This window comes from Prionailurus viverrinus, chromosome B1 (genome assembly GCF_022837055.1).
Source record: "Prionailurus viverrinus isolate Anna chromosome B1, UM_Priviv_1.0, whole genome shotgun sequence".
In the NCBI taxonomy this organism is placed as follows: Eukaryota; Metazoa; Chordata; class Mammalia; order Carnivora; family Felidae; genus Prionailurus; species Prionailurus viverrinus.
The window spans coordinates 38,419,493-38,441,679 of NC_062564.1; the positions used below are offsets into that span (position 1 = coordinate 38,419,493).

Here is a 22,187-nt window from a genome sequence, read left to right on the forward strand (position 1 = left end):
GTGCTATGGACTTGAATGCTTGTGTCCCTTCAAAATTCCTATGTTGAAACCTAGTGTGGCTATCTTTGTAGATGGAGCTTCTAGGAAGTAACTGAGGGCAAATGAGGTCCTAAAGATAGGGCCCTGACCTGATAGGATTAGTGTTCTTAGAAGAAGAGACATCACAGAGCACATTCTCTCTCTGGGCACAAACTCTGAAAAAGACCATGTGAGAATGTAGAAGAAAGAGGGCCATCTGCAACCCAAAGGGAGAGCCCACACCAGCCCCCAATGCTGCTGCCACCTTGATCTAGGGCTTCTGGTCTCCAGAACTGTGAGAAAAACGTTTCTGTCATTTAAGCCAACCAGTCCATGGTATTTTTTATAGCAGCCAGAACTAAGAAGAATGTATCAATAGCTTTTTCCTTTCAAAGTAATTTCTTTTGTGTATTTACTGAAACATGTAAATTATTTAATAGAATGTTTGACAAAAGATATTGGGTGATCAGACCGCTTCAAAAAATAAAAACATGATGCATTTTTCTTTGTTTAATAAAATGTTTCAGATATACAAAAAGTCATATTGAATGATATGTAAAAAATGCTCATTTATCTAACAGCTGGTTTAAGAAAAAAATAAGAAATCATTTGAAACTCCCTGCATTTATTTATCTACTCATCTCATCTTTTTCTATGCTACTCCTATACAAATAGAAGACTCCATAGAAATAGTATGTTCTACAGGTTTTTATAGTTTGTAAGGCTTCCTTTATGATTGTCTTTTCATTCAACAGGTTTTTAAGATTTATTCACATATGTGCTCTAGTTCCTCAAAGTATACTGTTCCATTGTAGGACATTCTACAATTTCATTGAAGGATGCTTAGGTTGTTTTCAGATTTCTTGAGGCTATTATAAATGATACTACATTGAACATGCTGCCTAGTGAATATGGGAAAGAATTGTCCTACAGTACAATCACCAAGAGGTAGATTTTTGGGGTTTAGAATATGCACATCTTTAAGGTGACATTAACTTGTTTTTTAAAGTGTTTCTACCAGTTTACATTCTCATTGTAGGCTTGAAATTCACATTGTTCTATACCCTTGCCAAAATTTGATATTTACTCAAAACCAGTGTTATTCCAGGTATCACAATGTCTTCCACTTGTGCACTACTATAGCACTTAAAAACGTCTATGCTACATACTTATTACAAAATATACTCTGACTTCTGTGTAAATTTTATCTTCTTTACTGATTATAAGCTCTTTGAAGGCAGAAAGGGTCATTTTTCCCCCTTTCCTCAAATCCTCCAGTGTTTAGTACTAAGCAGAGAAAACAGTATATGGCATAATTTTTGTATAGTACTGGAATAATTCTGATAGATTCTTTAAGTTCTCATTAGCTAAGAGCCAAGACCATCATCTTAGCTATTTTTATAATGTCCACATACCTAATACAGTACTTGATATATAGGTTCTTCAGTCAAGAGTAGCTGATTAAATGATTTAAAAAAAGTGGGGGAGACATAGAGGGGAGGACTCAAGAGTGTTTCCTTTGTGCTGTTCTAAAGCTGATAGATGATTTAGAAAGTAATGACATTTCTAGGAATCTTCTAAGAAATTTACAGGTCAAATTGCTAAATACTTCAGCCTTATAAAACCCAAGATGTATGGAATTTAGAATAAAGAACATCTGCCTTGAGTCAGTTTGAGGTATTATTGAAGGCACTATCAGAAAGATTTCATGTTTAAAAGATTTAAAGACTTTAAACAGTGTAGTGAGCTGCTGCATAACTTCAAAATGATTTAACTGTTGATTACTTAAAATATGTTAAGTAGAGACCTTTAAGAAATGAATACAAAACAGTGTAGTTACCATTTAAGGTGATGCCAAGGAGTTTAGACCACACCTTGTTGGCTAAAGTGAGTCAATTAACATTAAATGACCGTAATTACATGAGTCATATTTTAGCTGCAACTGTGAAGGATGGATTGGAGAAAAGCAAGATTGGAAGAAGAGCAATATTAAGTGGTTATGTGAATAGTTTGCAAGAATTTTCCAAAGTGGAGTGTGTGCAACCCAGGCAAGATCATCCACTGGAAAGAATTTTAAAAATCAGCATTGGGATATAATTCACATACCACACAATTCACCCATTTAAAGTGTATAATTTAATGTTTTTTAGTATAGTCATGGGGTGGGGCAACCATCACTACAATTTAATTTTATGACATTTTAGTTCCCCTAAAAGTGTCTTTTTGGAATGGAATCAACAATATGTTTCTTCTGTGACTGGTTTCATTGTTTTTTTGTTTTTTTTTTTTTTTTTTTTTTTTTTTTACAACTGAATACTATCCCATTGTATGGATATATCACATTTTATTTATCTATTCATTAGCTGACAGCCATTTACACCTTTGGCTGTTATGAATAATGCAGCAATGGACATTTGTGTGAAAGGTTTTATGGGGTGTATGTTTTCATTTAACCCTATGTTTAATTATTTGATAAACCATCAAACTGTTTCCCCAAGTACCTGCATTCATAGTATATTCGTATCAGCAACATATCAAAGTTGCAATTTCTCCATACCTTCACCATAACATTAGTTTCCTTAGAAGATTTTTTTTGAATTATGGCAGCCCTAATGAGTGTAAAATGATACCTACTGGTTGATTTGAATTTTCCTAATGACTAATGATGTTCAGCAGTTTTTCATGTTGTATTGATAATAGAACATGTAGTATATTTTATAAAAATATAATCATATATTGGAGGATATCTGCTCAAATATTTAGTATTAATAAAGTGAATGATCAAAAAAGTTCAGAGACCAGTGATCTAAGTGAAAGATGACAAACGCCAGAATTAATGGATGTGGGTAGGGTATGAAAATAACTGGATTTGTGACTAAAGTATGAAATGGAGTGGGATAGGAAGGATGTGGTTCTGGCCAGTATGGGACACAATTACAAGGATGACTTCCTCCTCTGAAATCCCACTGCCCCTAATGCCTGTTGGTGGAGGTCACTGAGAGAATGCAACCCTGCCTGACAGGCAAGCTGGACGTGGGCAGCTGGAGGCTCCTCACCTCCTTCCCATTCATGGAATGTGCATTTCACTTATTTCCCTGATCTATAAGCTGCCCCAAGGACATGGTCTTCAAATAGTAATGTGTTTTTGAGACCATCCGAATGGTATACATGATTGAGCTCAATTAAGGCTCTATATAGATTATGATACCAACAGATGTGTGCAAAGATCTACTCATCTTGTGCCACCCAACACAGGTTTCTTAAGTAAGTTCTCTTGCTTATTAAAACTACTACCTACCAATGTGAAGAGGTCTACTTTTTTCCTCAGTCTCTCCTTGCCCTCTGTGTTCAGAAGCCAGTTTACGAATGAACTCTGCCGCACTCATCTGGCCCTGGGCATTACTGCCCTAATGGTCAAACTACAGGGTAAAATGAGGGGTGAGAAACAAGAACAGGGCTTTCCTTTGTTTCCAAGGCCTGGCCCTCAACAGTTAACATTCAGTGATCAAACTAATCACTGACTATTGACTCAAATAATCATTGATCATTGATTCAGATCTTTACAGGAGAATGGCTGAAATTCTAAGAAAACAGAACTAGATATCAGGAAATGGTAATTTCATGAGGTATCGGTGAGACAGAGCAGGAATTGGACTCAGGTTTCCTAACCTGACTGAGAAATCTAGCATTCCTTATCTTCTTCATAAGGAGAAAACACAAAAGTTAAAACTCTATGTCTCTTGAGTAGCACACCTTGCAGGAATGTGAGGGAGGATGCTTACTGAAAGGAACATATTTACTACCATGACTGGTGAAGACCAGACCAAACCAGTCTGCACCAAGATGGACCCCAGTGCTGAACTTTCACTGACTTCTTCTCTCATTATAATACTAAAAGTCATATCCAGGGGTGGAGATTTAACATGTTAATTAGACATGCGATGTATGAAGACACATGGCATTTTAGACCCCTGCCTCTATGCTTTTTTTTTTTTTTTTTTTTGGGATACAACAAGGATTTTTATTTTGCTTATTAAGTAAAAAAAGTAATAGAAGCTACATGAAGATCATACCTATAGTGGTATTGAAAATTCATTAATTTCTTCCCTTTTCTGTTTCTTTTATAGATTATTTTATTTCTCTATTATGTCCTAATTCTACAATGCCATTTAGGACCAAGGATATAATATTAACAGTAATATTTCTTCATTCTGTATATAGTTAATATATTTATTCTTTAACTCATCCTTCTATAATTTACAGTAACAATGTTGAGCTTTGGAATTATTATTTTTTTTTTTGACTTTACATTTATTTAATTAATTAATTAATTAATTTTATTTATTTATTTTTTTTTCTGATTTATTTTTTTTATTTTTATTTTTTTTCTGAAATTTATTGACAAATTGGTTTCCGTACAACACCCAGTGCTCATCCCAAAAGGTGCCCTCCTCAATACCCATCAACCACCCTCTCCTCCCTCCCACCCCCCATCAACCCTCAGTTTGTTCTCAGTTTTTAACAGTCTCTTATGCTTTGGCTCTCTCCCACTCTAACCTCTTTTTTTTTTTTTTTTTTCCTTCCCCTCCCCCATGGGTTCCTGTTAAGTTTCTCAGGATCCACATAAGAGTGAAACCATATGGTATCTGTCTTTCTCTGTATGGCTTATTTCACTTAGCATCACACTCTCCAGTTCCATCCACGTTGCTACAAAAGGCCATATTTCATTTTTTCTCATTGCCACGTAGTACTCCATTGTGTATATAAACCACAATTTCTTTATCCATTCATCAGTTGATGGACATTTAGGCTCTTTCCATAATTTGGCTATTGTTGAGAGTGCTGCTATGAACATTGGGGTACAAGTGGCCCTATGCATCAGTGCTCCTGTATCCCTTGGATAAATTCCTAGCAGTGCTATTGCTGGGTCATAGGGTAGGTCTATTTTTAATTTTCTGAGGAACCTCCACACTGCTTTCCAGAGCGGCTGCACCAATTTGCATTCCCACCAACAGTGCAAGAGGGTTCCCGTTTCTCCACATCCTCTCCAGCATCTATAGTCTCCTGATTTGTTCATTTTGGCCACTCTGACTGGCGTGAGGTGATACCTGAGTGTGGTTTTGATTTGTATTTCCCTGATAAGGAGCGACGCTGAACATCTTTTCATGTGCCTGTTGGCCATCCGGATGTCTTCTTTAGAGAAGTGTCTATTCATGTTTTCTGCCCATTTCTTCACTGGGTTATTTGTTTTTCGGGTGTGGAGTTTGGTGAGCTCTTTATTGATTTTGGATGCTAGCCCTTTGTCCGATATGTCATTTGCAAATATCTTTTCCCATTCCGTTGGTTGCCTTTTCGTTTTGTTGGTTGTTTCCTTTGCTGTGCAGAAGCTTTTTATCTTCATAAGGTCCCAGTAATTCACTTTTGCTTTTAATTCCCTTGCCTTTGGGGATGTGTCAAGTAAGAGATTGCTACGGCTGAGGTCAGAGAGGTCTTTTCCTGCTTTCTCCTCTAAGGTTTTGATGGTTTCCTGTCTCACATTTAGGTCCTTTATCCATTTTGAGTTTATTTTTGTGAATGGTGTGAGAAAGTGGTCTAGTTTCAACCTTCTGCATGTTGCTGTCCAGTTCTCCCAGCACCATTTGTTAAAGAGGCTGTCTTTTTTCCATTGGATGTTCTTTCCTGCTTTGTCAAAGATGAGTTGGCCATACGTTTGTGGGTCTAGTTCTGGGGTTTCTATTCTATTCCATTGGTCTATGTGTCTGTTTTGGTGCCAATACCATGCTGTCTTGATGATGACAGCTTTGTAGTAGAGGCTAAAGTCTGGGATTGTGATGCCTCCTGCTTTGGTCTTCTTCAAAATTCCTTTGGCTATTCGGGGCCTTTTGTGGTTCCATATGAATTTTAGGATTGCTTGTTCTAGTTTCGAGAAGAATGCTGGTGCAATTTTGATTGGGATTGCATTGAATGTGTAGATAGCTTTGGGTAGTATTGACATTTTGACAATATTTATTCTTCCAATCCATGAGCATGGAATGTCTTTCCATTTCTTTAAATCTTCTTCAATTTCCTTCATAAGCTTTCTATAGTTTTCAGCATACAGATCCTTTACATCTTTGGTTAGATTTATTCCTAGGTATTTTATGCTTCTTGGTGCAATTGTGAATGGGATCAGTTTCTTTATTTGTCTTTCTGTTGCTTCATTGTTAGTGTATAAGAATGCAACTGATTTCTGTACATTGATTTTGTATCCTGCAACTTTGCTGAATTCCTGTATCAGTTCTAGCAGACTTTTGGTGGAGTCTATCGGATTTTCCATGTATAATATCATGTCATCTGCAAAAAGCGAAAGCTTGACTTCATCTTTGCCAATTTGGATGCCTTTGATTTCCTTTTGTTGTCTGATTGCTGATGCTAGAACTTCCAGCACTATGTTAAACAGCAGCGGTGAGAGTGGGTATCCTTGTCGTGTTCCTGATCTCAGGGAAAAAGCTCTCAGTTTTTCCCCGTTGAGGATGATGTTAGCTGTGGGCTTTTCATAAATGGCTTTTATGATCTTTAAGTATGTTCCTTCTATCCCGACTTTCTCAAGGGTTTTTATTAAGAAAGGGTGCTGGATTTTGTCGAAGGCCTTTTCTGCATCGATTGACAGGATCATATGGTTCTTCTCTCTTTTTTTGTTAATGTGATGTATCACGTTGATTGATTTGTGAATGTTGAACCAGCCCTGCATCCCAGGAATGAATCCCACTTGATCATGGTGAATAATTCCTTTTATATGCCGTTGAATTCGATTTGCTAGTATCTTATTGAGAATTTTTGCATCCATATTCATCAGGGATATTGGCCTGTAGTTCTCTTTTTTTACTGGGTCTCTGTCTGGTTTAGGAATCAAAGTAATACTGGCTTCATAGAATGAGTCTGGAAGTTTTCCTTCCCTTTCTATTTCTTGGAATAGCTTGAGAAGGATAGGTATTATCTCTGCTTTAAACGTCTGGTAGAACTCCCCTGGGAAGCCATCTGGTCCTGGACTCTTATTTGTTGGGAGATTTTTGATAACCGATTCAATTTCTTCGCTGGTTATGGGTCTGTTCAAGCTTTCTATTTCCTCCTGATTGAGTTTTGGAAGAGTGTGGGTGTTCAGGAATTTGTCCATTTCTTCCAGGTTGTCCAATTTGTTGGCATATAATTTTTCATAGTATTCCCTGATAATTGTTTGTATCTCTGAGGGATTGGTTGTAATCATTCCATTTTCATTCATGATTTTATCTATTTGGGTCATCTCCCTTTTCTTTTTGAGAAGCCTGGCTAGAGGTTTGTCAATTTTGTTTATTTTTTCAAAAAACCAACTCTTGGTTTCGTTGATCTGCTCTACAGTTTTTTTAGTTTCTATATTGTTTATTTCTGCTCTGATCTTTATTATTTCTCTTCTTCTGCTGGGCTTAGGCTGCCTTTGCTGTTCTGCTTCTAGTTCCTTTAGGTGTGCTGTTAGATTTTGTATTTGGGATTTTTCTTGTTTCTTGAGATAGGCCTGGATTGCAATGTATTTTCCTCTCAGGACTGCCTTTGCTGCGTCCCAAAGCATTTGGATTGTTGTATTTTCATTTTCGTTTGTTTCCATATATTTTTTAATTTCTTCTCTAATTGCCTGGTTGACCCACTCATTCGTTAGTAGGGTGTTCTTTAACCTCCATGCTTTTGGAGGTTTTCCAGACTTTTTTCTGTGGATGATTTCAAGCTTCATAGCATTGTGGTCTGAAAGTAAGCATGGTATAATTTCAATTCTTGTAAACTTATGAAGGGCTGTTTTGTGACCCAGTATATGATCTATTTTGGAGAATGTTCCATGTGCACTCGAGAAGAAAGTATATTCTGTTGCTTTGGGATGCAGAGTTCTAAATATATCTGTCAAGTCCATCTGATCCAATGTCTCATTCAGGGCCCTTGTTTCTTTATTGACCGTGTGTCTAGATGATCTATCCATTTCTGTAAGTGGTGTATTAAAGTTCCCTGCAATTACCACATTCTTATCAATAAGGTTGCTTATGTTTATGAGTAATTGTTTTATATATTTGGGGGCTCTGGTATTCGGTGCATAGACATTTATAAGTGTTAGCTCTTCCTGATGGATAGACCCTGTAACTATTATATAATGTCCTTCTTCATCTCTTGTTACAGCCTTTAAAGTCTAGTTTGTCTGATAGAAGTATGGCTACTCCAGCTTTCTTTTGGCTTCCAGTCGCATGATAAATAGTTCTCCATCCCCTCACTCTCAATCTAAAGGTGTCCTCAGGTCTAAAATGAGTCTCTTGTAGACAGCAAATAGATGGGTCTTGTTTTTTTATCCATTCTGATACCCTATGTCTTTTGGTTGGCGCATTTAATCCATTTACATTCAGTGTTATTATAGAAAGATACGGGTTTAGAGTCATTGTGATGTATGTATGTTTTATGCTTGTAGTGATGTCTCTGGGACTTTGTCTCACAGGGTCCCCCTTAGGATCTCTTGTAGGGCTGGTTTAGTGGTGACAAATTCCTTCAGTTTTTGTTTGTTTGGGAAGACCTTTATCTCTCCTTCTATTCTAAATGACAGACTTGCTGGATAAAGGATTCTTGGCTGCATAATTTTTCTGTCTAGCACCCTGAAAATCTCGTGCCAATTCTTTCTGGCCTGCCAAGTTTCAAAAGAGAGATCAGTCACGAGTCTTATAGGTCTCCCTTTATATGTGAGGGCACGTTTACCCCTTGCTGCTTTCAGAATTTTCTCTTTATCGTTGTATTTTGCCAGTTTCACTATGATATGTCGTGCAGAGGATCGATTCAAGTTACGTCTGAAGGGAGTTCTCTGTGCCTCTTGGATTTCAATGCCTTTTTCCTTCCCCAGTTCAGGGAAGTTCTCAGCTATGATTTCTTCAAGTACCCCTTCAGCACCTTTCCCTCTCTCTTCCTCCTCTGGGATACCAATTATGCGTATATTATTTCTTTTTAGTGTATCACTTAATTCTCTAATTTTCCCCTCATACTCCTGGATTTTTTTATCTCTCTTTTTCTCAGCTTCCTCTTTTTCCATAACTTTATCTTCTAGTTCACCTATTCTCTCCTCTGCCTCTTCAAGCCGAGCTGTGGTGGTTTCCATTTTGTTATGCATTTCGTTTAAAGCGTTTTTCAGCTCCTTGTGACTGTTCCTTAGTCCCTTGATCTCTGTAGCAAGAGATTCTCTGCTGTCCTGTATACTGTTTTCAAGCCCAGCGATTAATTTTATGACTATTATTCTAAATTCACTTTCTGTTATATTATTTAAATCCTTTTTGATCAGCTCATTAGCTGTTGTTATTTCCTGGAGATTCTTCTGAGGGGAATTCTTCCGCTTGGTCATTTTGGATAGTCCCTGGCGTGGTGAGGACCTGCAGGGCACTTCCCCTGTGCTGTGGTGTATAACTGGAGTTGGTGGGCGGGGCCGCAGTCAGACCTGATGTCTGCCCGCAGCCCACCGCTGGGGCCACAGTCAGACTGGTGTGTGCCTTCTCTTCCCCTCTCCTAGGGGCGGGATTCACTGTGGGGTGGTGTGGCTCGTCTGGGATACTTGCACCCTGCCAGGCTTGTGATGCTGGGGATCTGGCGTATTAGCTGGGGTGGGTAGGCAAGGTGCTCGGGGGCAGGAGGGGCAGGCTTAGATCGCTTCTCCTTAGGTGATCCACTTCAGGAGGGGCCCTGTGGCAGTGGGAGGGAGTCAGATCCGCTGCCGGAGGTTTGGCTCCGCTGAAGCGCAGAGTTGGGTGTTTGCTCGGAGCGAGCAAGTTCCCTGGCAGGAACCGGTTCCCTTTGGGATTTCGGCTGGGGGATGGGCGGGGGAAATGGCGCTGGCGAGCGCCTTTGTTCCCCACCAAACTGAGCTCTGTTGTCAGGGGGCTCAGCAGCTCTCCCTCCCTTTGTCCTCCAGCCTTCCCGCTTTCCGAGCAGAGCTGTTAATTTATGACCTCCCAGACGCTAAGTCGCGCTTGCTGTCGGAACACAGTCCGCCCGGCCCCTCCGCTTTTGCAAGCCAGACTCGGGGACTCTGCTTGGCTGGCGAGCCGCCCCTCCGCCCCGGCTCCCTCCCGCCAGTCCGTGGAGCGCGCACCGCCTCGCCGCCCTTCCTACCCTCTTCCGTGGGCCTCTCGTCTGCGTTTGGCTCCGGCGACTCTGTTCTGCTAATCCTCTGGCGGTTTTCTGGGTTATTTAGGCAGGTGTAGACGGAATCTAAGTGATCAGCAGGACGTGCGGTGAGCCCAGCGTCCTCCTAAGCCGCCATCTTGCCGCAACTCCCTGCCTCTATGCTTTGACATTACCCTTTCCCCACCCAAGTTTCTGATAAAAACTCTCCCTGACCTTGCCTTGGGGTGGGGGGTCAGCCTGAGGACACTTCTTTGTGCTGCTTCCCTATGCTTAAGCATAAGCTCCAATAAAGCCTTGCTGGAAATTCCCATTTAGCCTCTTGTCAATTTCTATTGCTGAGCGAGCCCAAGGGCCCAGTTCAGTTTCACACATCTCCAGCTAAGTAGTGAAGGGGAGGGGAGGGATTGTAGGGAGTACAGTGCAGTGCCTCTAAGTATGATCTTCATTGTTCACAGGCTGGACACCTGCTGTGTCTTAAAACATTCATGTGCCTGGGACCCTGACCCAGACCTTACCAGCCTGGGGTAGGGGGGCTGGGATATGTGCACTTTCAACAAGTCCCCAGATCATTATTGTGTATATTAAAGCCTGAAAATGACTACTTTGATGAGTATAAAAGGAGGTCCTGAACAGATCCTGAAGAGGGCTGACCATGAAATCCTAAGTTTAGAGTACTAGTTATACCAGAAGGAGAAATGAAACTTAAATATTCAAACTTGTTCCTCTGCCTCCAAAAGAAGAAAAATATGCTTTGGCAACACTGCCATGAAAACAACTAAAGAAGATAACTCCTACACAGCAGAGTTGTGCAGAGAACCACACTGTACTGATGATCAATTTTAATAATGAAGGCTAATATGGTTTGGATAGAAGACAAGAATAATTTATTTTTTTTTTCAACATTTATTTTTTTTGGGACAGAGAGAGACAGAGCATGAACGGGGGAGGGGCAGAGAGAGAGGGAGACACAGAATCGGAAACAGGCTCCAGGCTCTGAGCCATCAGCCCAGAGCCTGACGCGGGGCTCGAACTCACGGACCGCGAGATCGTGACCTGGCTGAAGTCAGACGCTTAACCGACTGCGCCACCCAGGCGCCCCCAGACAAGAATAATTTAAATAAAAGTTTACAAATGACCAGGTGATGATGAACAGTGTGTCTCTAAAAGCACCAAACAATGTTTTAATTGAATGTTTAGTTTTTTCCTAACACTATTTAATTTTTTGTCCAGCAGGATACTCACATTGTTATACATGTATTTTGTAAACTAAAATTATCCAAGTGTTTCTGGCATTTAGGGCAGTCATAGCCAGGTTGTGGGTGTATGGAGAAAAAGGAAAGATAGCTGGGCTCAAGCAGTGGTTCTCAATAACAGTGAGTAGCAGTGGGGTAGGTTTTAACCCTACAGGACATTTGGCAATGTCTGGAGACATTTTTGGTTGTCACAACTAGGGGGATGATACTAGCATCTAGTGGGTATAGGCTAGGGATATTGCTAAACAAAAATTCAAAGGATGGTCCCCACAACAAAGAACTATCCAGGCTATAAAGGCAGTAGTGTTAAGGTTGGCAACACCAGGGCAAAATGCCAGGGCTAAACTTGAGGACTAGTCTACAAGATACCGGAAAGCTTGTGGGTGCACATATTCCAGGATTTACTCAAAGTGCACTAAGGCTCCTCCAAAGATATCCCACAAGAGTCTCTATTTGATGTGGAGGGTATGAACTAACTTCTCTCCCTTTTTCTAAACTATTATTTATCGCATGCTTGATTTTACATATTTGTTTTTAAATTGTCCTATTACTCTCAAAGGCAAAACATCTTTTTCATTTTTAGTAAACAAACACAATGACCTGGACAAAAAACACAGAGCTAGTGAAAGAACCTTTAAAAAATCTTAAAAACATTCTAGAACATAGTCCTCATTTAGGCCCATAAAAGCTTGGTGATTTATTTGTGGAAAAGAAAACATCTTTTTTAACAAAGAAATTAGATTCCTGAAACGACCTGGTCATCTTATGTGACATAGGAGCACACTTCTTTTTGGTTATTGCCTTATTTAAAATCTTAACTCCATCATTTTGATCAATTACATAAACAGGGGTGGGTTTTTTGTTTTTGTTTTTGGTTCTCTGGATTTATGCTCAAAATAAGGAAAGATTAAGAATTTTATGCATTCTATTTTTAGAATGCCTCCAGTGTAAGGCATTTGTTTAAAATAAGAGATTTTATTTTGATAAAAGTGCTTGCTTGCTTAAACTGTTATCCTAAGGATGCTGGGGAACCAGTGAAGCGTCCAAAATCTTACACATGACAAGACCTTTCATTATTTGGCCTCTGCTTACTTCTCCACAGAGGAATGTATCTTGCCTTTTCTCAGTATTTTGTGCTCAAGTCACAGTTGATAATTTATATGTTATGTATCTCAGTGCTTTCTCCTCTAAGCATTTTTGATCCTCTTCTGGGATTTTCTCTTCTGACACCACGCCTAACTGCTATTCATCCTTTAAGTTTAAAATTAGATACCACAATGCCTCTTCCACCTACAAGGCCAGAGGCTAAATGTCCCTTCTTATACTCCCACAGCACTCTGGACTTATACTTCCTGTACTCTAGTCAAACTCTATTACAATTACTTGCATATTTTGTATCCAGAGAGTGTCTGGGTTTCATTTGTCTTTCTGTCTCCAGAGCCTAAAATAGTCTCTGAGGTATAATAGGCACATAATACATATTTATTAAATACATATATCATTGATAATCCATGATATCAGGTATGTAGAGGAGCCAGTTCATATCAAGCCCTGGTTGATTAGAGCCAGATGAAACTATTTCTATTATTGCACCAATAAGAAATTCACAAGGACATCAAACTAGCTTCCAAAATCCTTAACTAGTCAGTGAGAATACAGGCAACACAGACAGGTTTAAAATTGGCAAAACTGACCTGTACACAATGTCCTTAGAACAGAGTTTTAAGTAAGACAGGAATACAATAAAATATGATCTTTAGAGAGATCAATCTGACAACAGAAGAGAAACTTATGGGACTACATTTGGAACACAGTTCTACTATACATGATCTTGATTAGCTAGAAAAACCCACATGGCCCACTTAGCTCCTCCCTGAGAGTTAGGGAAGTCTCTGCCCCAATGTACTGTGAATAGTGGATCCCTGGGAATATTCTTATATACCCAGCATCAAATATAGCCTGGGATATGGGAAGAGCTCAGTAAAATGAAAAAACAAATACATGAATAAAAAGCTTGTTTTCAAGCCAGGATGTCTGGCAGTAGCTACTCATTTAAAAAATATGAGTCAGTACAAACAAAACCAAAAAACTAAGCCTGCCATTTGCAACATCCATGGTGTATAGAAGGTATAACGCTACATGAAATGAGTCAAGACAGAAAAAGACAAATACCACATACTTTCGCTTATATGTGGAATCTAAAAAACAAAACAAACGAATAAACAAACAAATAAGCGAAAGCAGAGACTGACCCATAAATACAGAGAACTAATGGTTCCTAGAGGGCAAGGGGGGGGGGAGGATGGGCAAAATGGGTGAAGTAGAGTAGGAGGAATAGGCTTCTAGTTATAGAATGAGTAAGTTACAAGGGTGAAAAGTACAGCATAAGCATATAGTCAATGTTACTGTAATAATGTAAGGGTAATGCTCATGGTAGGCAGAGCTATGTTGTACATGTGAAATTAATGTAACATTGTGTGCCAACTATATATTTCACTTAAAAAAATTAAAAACAAAAAAACTAGGCCTGTATGACTGAGCAATAAACTAATATAAATTTTAGAAACGTATTCATAGTATGCGTCCTATGTGTCAGCCACGTGCCAGCTTCCAATATGAAGTGCAAAACCCAGTATACTGCATTTTGCTTCGTTTATGCAATAGATCTTCCAAGGCAAGGTCTTATCCTTGCTGCCAAAATATGGAATATTATTGAAATGAAAATGTTAGTAGGATTATTTTACAAAGTGCTTTTTTCCAAAGTCAAAGCACTATCAAAATGACTTACCTGAGACAATTTTGTTGTAGTAGCAGGCAGAAGTGGACGACTAAACTTCTTCTGAGATCCAATGGCTGCTGGAAATGGTGGTGCAGAAAATACAGCTGCAACACAATTAATTTTGTTTATCCATCCTTGCATTTCCTCTGCACTCCTATGAGAAACAGATAAATTTACATCAGGGTATTTCTCTATCTAAGTGTATCACACCTTGCCCATTTCTCATTATTGATTTAAAATGTTACATAAAGTCATTTATATTTCTTGGTAATTGATCCTTGATAAAATTTCACTGAGATAAACATTTTCAACAGCAATTACCATAGTAATAAAAGGCCCTGGAACCGATGATCATTACAATATAAGGCTGTGATTATTCCTCAAGGAAACAGAAGGGGAAAAAAGCAAAATCACTCGACAATAAATATTAAACCCCTACTTTGTTTGATACTAGACTCAGTCAAACATTAATTTAAAAATTAGCTCCTCTTTCTATCACATAATTCAATTTTAAAATCCAACTGAGGAACAAATTGATAGAATTTAAAAGGAATATAAAAGGAAACAACCACTTGGAAAGTAGCTTTGACAGTTTTCTTGAAAAGTTAACTATATAAATTTATCATAAAATCCAGCAGTTCTATTCCTAGGAATACACCCAAGAGAAATAAAAACATATAGGCACAGAAAGATCTACATGTGAATGTTCACAGCAGCACTATTTATTTATTTATTTATTAAATATATGAAATTTATTGTCAAATTGGTTTCCATACAACACCCAGTGCTCATCCCAAAAGATGCCGTCTTTAATACCCATCACCCACCCTCTCCTCCCTCCCACCCCCCATCAACCCTCAGTTTGTTCTCAGTTTTTAAGAGTCTCTTATGCTTTGGCTCTCTCCCACTCTAACCTCTCTCTCTCTCTCTTTTTTTTTTCCCTTCCCCTCCCCCATGGGTTCCTGTTAAGTTTCTCAGGATCCACAGAAGAGCTAAAACATGTGGTATCTGTCTTTCTCTGTATGGCTTATTTCACTTAGCATAACACTCTCCAGTTCCGTTCACGTTGCTACAAAGGGCCATATTTCATTCTTTCTCATTGCCACATAGTACTCCATTGTGTATATAAACCACAGTTTCTTTATCCATTCATCAGTTGATGGACATTTAGGCTCTTTCCATAATTTGGCTATTGTTGAGAGTGACAGCAGCACTATTTATAAAAGTCAAAAAGGGGAAACAATCCAAATGTCTGTCAACTCGTGAATGAATAAAAGAAAAATGTAATATATATCCATACAGTGGAATACTACTTGGTAATAAAGGCATGAAGGGCAGATACATGTTACAACATGGTGAACCCCCAAAACTTTATGGTAGGTGAAAAAAGCCAGATACATTTCATACTATATGTTCCACATACATGAAAAATCCAGAAAAGGCAATACCATAGAGACACAAAGGAGATTAGTGGTATCCAGGGTTGGTGGTGAAATGGGGGGTGACTACAAAATGGGCATGGAGGATCTCTTTGGGGTGATGAAAGTGTTCCAAACTGGATTGTGGTGATGGTGGCACAATTCTGCAAATTTGCTGAAAATTATTGAATTATGTACTTCACACTAGTGAGATTAATGGTATGTAAAGAACTTTCCAAAAGGATGTTAAAAATCCACCTGAAAGGATGTAGAAATCATCTGATTTCATTAACATACTTTCAACTTTTAATATACTTTTAACTTGTATGTCATATATTTGCAAAGACCAGCACTGACTGGCAGCACTCAATAAATATTTGTGAATTTATAAATGAATGGGAGGATGAGTCAGGACAGATTAAGGTAGACAGAATGTCAGCCCATCTAAAATCATTTCCTTTATGGATTACTCTGAGAAACCACACTAACCTAAGACCACACTAGGTATCAATTCCTCTTTGCACCCCATATGTTTCTATAATCTGATTTCTTTGCCTCTGTTAATTCAATTCATTGATTTCTGCAACACTTCTATCTGAAGTAATTAGAACTTCTTAGTTATCATACTTGGTATTTTACATTAAAGAATGTTGGGGAACAGAATAATTTGAAGGACTCTGATGACTAAGAGCTGTAATTATACATCTGGCTATGAGTCCCTCTGTGGTGTTAAAGCTGTCTTACTCCCATGCTAAAAAAAAATCCTGTGAAACTTGGATTTCCTTACAACTTCCTCCTCACCTGATGTCAGCAATTTCATACCTCCGGAAATTCAACATTCACAAATCACCAGAGTACTTGCTGCTGTTCTTATTTCTTTTTTTGATCTTACATTGCTTTGATCAACAAGTATGCAGATACTTGTGTTCACTATCTTGATGTTAAATTTTAATTCCAATGCCAAATGCAGTCAATTGGTAGTGTTGGGAGTGATTCTGAAGTCAAGCTCAGGTTCTGTGCAAAGCATGAAGAATTAACACTGTCACAGACACTGATGGTGTGTACTCCTATAAAAATTCCTTTTGTAGAGGCTCAGTTCTGAAAATGCAAAGTTTCTCGCGTCACAAATCCAGAATTCTCTGTGTGAAAGGCTCCACTTCTAATGTGAAAGTTGTCATGGACCCCTTATTGAACTGGAAATCCATCCCGATTTCTTGCCCACAATATAATTTTATCTTTTTCCTCTAGTTTAATCACAGACTATTAGAGCTCAGGAAGAGAAAGAAGAGAGAGGGAACAAAATGGAAATCTACACTTATTGAACAGTTTCTATATGCCAGGCACTGTATGAAGTACTTTATATATACACTTGATCTCATGTAATTCTCATTAGAACCTTATGAAATAAACATTATCATCTGCACTAATGACAAGCTAAGATTCAAAGAAGTTAAATTACATGCCAGGACGAAGAGCTAGGAAATGGTGATTTGAATCCAGGTCTATTTTACTCTCTGTGTGATAAAACTTACATTGTACAACCCTTGTATTTTATTCATAAAATATTAACTTCTATAGATGGTTTGTGGTTGACTAAAAGTCACAGGGCTGCCTTATAGCAACACAAAAAAATTGAACTTAGAGTTTCTATTTCTGATTCTAGTTTTCTTAGGCATTTGTCCCTCTTGTGTAACCAATTAATGACTTTGAATCCAACATGAAAAATTTCCCCTGAAGATCCTGATTCTATTTCTCGGTATAAAGTGGTGTTATGCAAACTAAAAAGCCAAACCAAATCAAACCAGTGAAACATACTGAGCTTGAAAAAGCAAGACCCTCCAGTCGGCAGTTTTAAGTTTAAGTACATTCGGCTTCTTCTCGTAGTCTATGGCCTTGGATGCCAGCGCATGATGCACACTCACGGCGTTTTTCAAATCCTCTTCAGACAGGGCCTTTTCAGGTTTATATTCATCCTACAGATAGATAGATGGATACAAAGAAAGCTAAGACAAGATCATATTCAGATTTCATCTTCTTTTTTTATGATAAGAAAAAAAACCCTAAAACTAAAAGAAAAACAAATTAGAAAATCCATGAAGGCATGGAAAAAGTGAAATGGTGTAAAAACAACTCTTTGCTACTTCAGGTACCCATCAAGAGAATTTTACTGATGGTGAAAACCTTGCCATTGTGTTCTTAGCTCTAAAGATACTATATTTTCTTCCTACTTTTTTTTGAGTCTAATATTATCAAAAGAAAAATCAAAAGTAAAATAAAATGATTCCTCCAACGGTTCTTTGAAAGAAAAGAGGGGAAAATCAGTTTAATAATCAGGAGAAGGCTTAACCCTATTATAGATATAAAAAGGAAAGTGCCATATGAAGATGCAATTTTATATTTGGGCACGAATTATACACTACAGAATTTATAAAGGTTTTCTGTATGGCTTCCCTCCAAACTAACAATAGAAAATCCCAACTAGTAGAATAACAAGACTTTAAAGCAAATTTGATTATTAATATCATATTTTTATGTCTATAGTTTTTCCAGGTCCAATAGAATAACAAAAGGACCTCAAAATTAATTAAATACAGTAGACACTGCAAAAATGTTTTAGGATATGTTTTCTAGTGTTTAAGGTCTCCTCTTCCCTCTTCGCATATATTGTCAGACATGATGCTAAAAAACTTGCACTTCTATAAAGAAAACACACAAGAACATACAGCCTTCTCACCTAATTAGTAGCAAATCCTTAAGGAAGATATTGCCTATTCTCTTATCACAGCCTGGTTTTACATTCCCAAAAAACCAATTACACGTTCTCATTCCTCCTACTTCCTTCCCCCATCCCTGCCACAAATCAAGCAATTCAAATGTACTATTGCTATTAATTAAAACTGAGTCAGAAATAAACAGCAGCTGTTTGTCCTTAATGATCAGTCAGTGACAGTGATGAGAGACAAAGGTAAGGGAAACCTCAAATACACAGTAAATACCAATTGGAGTATAAAGATTACCCAGATTTATAATATTAAATGATGAAATTTCTTTTCTTTTTAGCTTATGAATACTTTATTTTATGATTTTTTAAAATATAATTTATTGTCAAGTTAGCCAGTGTATACAGTGTATACAGAGTGTTCTTGGCTTTGGGAGTAGATTCTATTTTAAGATTGCAACAAGTGTATTTTATTAAGCTTCAGAGATTAAGAACTCCTGTTGACAATGGACAGTCATCTACAGAAGTATGATGAAGAAAGAAAGAAAATAAAAAGAAATCTTAAGTTAAATACAATATATTTACATATATCTATTCTATAATTCCCATTAACGCAGAAAGCTGTAATCTAGTTATGTTTTAGGGTCCTGTCTTTTCTAAATGAGATTTTTCTTTTTAGCATTCCAAAGATTCACAAATTTGCTCAGGGAGGTATCAACTAGAGGAAGAGGTCCCCATCAGCCTTAGGATCATGCTACAATAGAACCCTGCATAGCTGACCATCCACTCGATTTAACTTACACTTAAGTCCAGATAGGAATCTGAAATAGATAAATAATGGGGAGTGGGGATAAAAGACCACGAACAAAATGATCTTCAGAGAATTTATACGCTACCTCCATTTCCATACATACTGATCTCTAACACTTGATATTGGAGTATGCATAGAGATCAGCTTAGAAATTTCTATGAACCTTTTTTGATATTCTAGGTCCATGACTTGGCCTAGAATTATCTTAATCTCTTCTCACTAGTTTCTTTTTGATTTAATTTCTTGTTTGAATTTAAGATGATTACTTAGTCCTTTTGTTTTTCCTATTACTTTTTTAATTAAGAAAGAATTTAAGGCTATAATTTTTCTTCTGAGCACAGGTTACACGTAGTTTGAGAATGAAGAGTACTTTTTCATTGTTCTCTAGATAGTTTGCAGTTTTATTTTTTGATCTCTTCTTTGATCTTAGTCATGTCAAAGAGTATGTTTCTTGAGTTTAAAGTTACCTAAGGTTTTAGTTATTTATCATTATATATCTCTAATTTTATTGGCTTGTGACCAGAGATTTTACAGCAGTCTGTAAAACCCATTTTATTTCTTCAAAATTTGTTAAGGGTAATTTGTTAAGGTTTTCAAACCACATTTGACTTTTGTTAATGTTCCATGGACATACAGGAAAAAAAATTATTCTCTGAGGGATGAGTATGCATTAAGAGATAAGTTTATTGATTCAATCCCTCTATATTCCTACACCATTTTTTCTAAATGTTCATCCCATTGAGACAAATATACTGACCTCTCTCTTTCACTATATTGTATTTTAAATTCTATTTGCATTTCTAATAGTTCTTGTTCACATTTTAGTTGCTATGTTGTTTGATGTATTTAGGTTTATGATTGTTATCTTCCTTAAATGATGGGCTATTTATTATTTTAAAATGTTCTTTATCTAGTAGTGCTTAGTTACATAAGATAGAAACTTAAAATGCTCTCTCCCATAAAAATGTTCTCTTTCTCTAATAGTCAACATCAACAAGGTAAGATTTTAAAAATCATTTCGCTTCCCTCCCTCCTTCTCATTAATCCTAAACTTTGCTGAAATACTTTATTATGTTTGTTCTGCAATATTATTAAAATTACTTGATATTATGCATTTTCTATTTTAAAAAACCTTACTTTGTACTTATATTACACATTCACTGAGTCTCTCCTTATTCTTTTAGATCTAATTGCTCACTTACTTTCTATCTTTCCTCTATCTTAAAGTGTTTTCTCATCCCTTGGTTATTTTCTCTCCTTTCGAGTATTTTTCTCAGGCGAATGATCTACTGTAGTCTTTATTTAAAAATATCTTTCACTTTCTTTGACAGGTATAGAACTCTTGGTTGCAGTCCCCTTCCACTCAGTATCTGTAGATGCTATTCTACTGTCATCTACGTTCCAGTTTTACAAAAGTCCAAAGCTAGTCTGATTCTTTTTTTTTTTTTTCTCCATTTTACTGTATTTTCTGTTAGGAATCTTATACAGGTTTCTTTTTATCTTTAGAATTTAGGAATTTTTGGTAGCCTATGCCTTAATATTCTCATCTACCCAGTTTCAAATGAAAGAATTCCTACCCCAATATGATTATTCACTTGGGCTGCAAACTGCTGCTAGAAATACTCAACCCAGTTGTACAGATGTGTGACAGCACACACATTTCTGGTCTCTAGCAGTGCTGCACTTAGTGCCAACAGACAATTCTTTTTTTTTTTAATAATTTTTTTTTAATTTTTAATTTATTTTGAGAGAGAGATAGCATGAGTGAGGGAGGGGCAGAAAGAGGGAGAGAGAGAGAGTCCCAAGTAGGTTCTATGCTGTCAGCAAGGAACCTGCTACAGGGCTCGAACTCACAAACCGCAAGTTCATGACCTGAGCTGAAATCAAGAGTCAGATGCTTAACTGACTGAGGAACCCAGGTGCCCCCAAACAATTCTTTCACACATCCATGATAGTCTCTGTTGCATTCTGCCAAATGTTCGCCATTCTTTTCAACACCCCAAGTCATTAAAACTGTGGCTAAGAGCATAGTTGCCTAGAGTTAGAACTGTCTAGGTTCAAATGACTAGTTCTAATATAATACTTAATGTTTTTGTGACCTTAGGTTAATTAAAGTCATTAAGCTTCACTTTCTAAGCTTGAGAAGCAGTGATAATACTTCCCTCATAAAGTAGTAGGATGAAGTTAAATGAGATACTGTTTGTTAAACTCTTAATGTTCACAGCATATAGTAACCACTCAAATTCTAGCTGGTATAATTTTTTTGTTTTTTAAAATGTTTTATTAATTTGTGAGGGGGAAAGGGGCAGAGGGAGAGGGGGACAGAGGATCTAAAGCAGGCTCTGTGCTGACAGCAGTGAGACTGATGTGGGGCTTGAACTCACAAACCGTGAGATCATGACCTGAGCCAAAGTCAGATGCTCAACGAACTAAGCCACCCAGGTGCCCCTGGCTGGTATAATTTCTAATAATTTCTTAGTAACAGGGTTGGCCTTATATAAGGTCAAACTTGTTAATATAAAACTTTCTGCTTACTACTCCATAAAAAACAATATTTGGTGACCATTTTTATCTCCTTTCTTTCTGAAACAGAAGAATCCTGTGTTCTCAGATCATCCTCTACATACCTTTCTTAGGAGCTTATTTCATGGATCATTATTTTTCTTCTATATTTTTAATCATTCTCTATCTACTGGCTTCTTCCTCAAAGCCTATAAATATATTCAAAGTCTCTCTTATCATTGTAAGATAATTGTTTCTTCTAAATGCTGCTTTCTCCTCTGGTATCACCTCTTTTCTTTTATGTATGATAAGTTAGCTGTTTCTATGTATTAATTTCCAGTTTATCCTTTAACCCACTGCAATTTGGAATCCATTTCTACATTTTACTAAAACTGCTCTGGCAAAGGTCATCAATGACCACCTAATTGAAAATTTCGAGAAATTATTGTTAGTTCTTACCATATGGCACCCAAGGAATTCAACAAAATTCTTGAAATTCTTCCTTTGCTTATGTTACAATACACTCCTTGTTTCT

At 37.4% G+C, this 22,187-nt stretch overlaps 1 protein-coding gene across 6 annotated transcripts in view; it reads right to left on the bottom strand.

Annotated features, from left to right (window-relative positions):
• PSD3 (pleckstrin and Sec7 domain containing 3) overlaps positions 1 to 22,187 on the bottom strand; it is a 789,820-nt gene that overhangs the window by 54,772 nt on the left and 712,861 nt on the right. For all 6 annotated transcript variants that reach the window (XM_047855372.1, XM_047855373.1, XM_047855375.1 and 3 more), the window contains 2 exons: positions 17,436 to 17,593; positions 14,212 to 14,356 (listed from right to left, as the gene is read on the bottom strand). In XM_047855372.1, the coding sequence (XP_047711328.1) occupies positions 14,212 to 14,356; positions 17,436 to 17,593 (303 nt within the window). The remainder of the gene's footprint in view (positions 1 to 14,211; positions 14,357 to 17,435; positions 17,594 to 22,187) is intronic.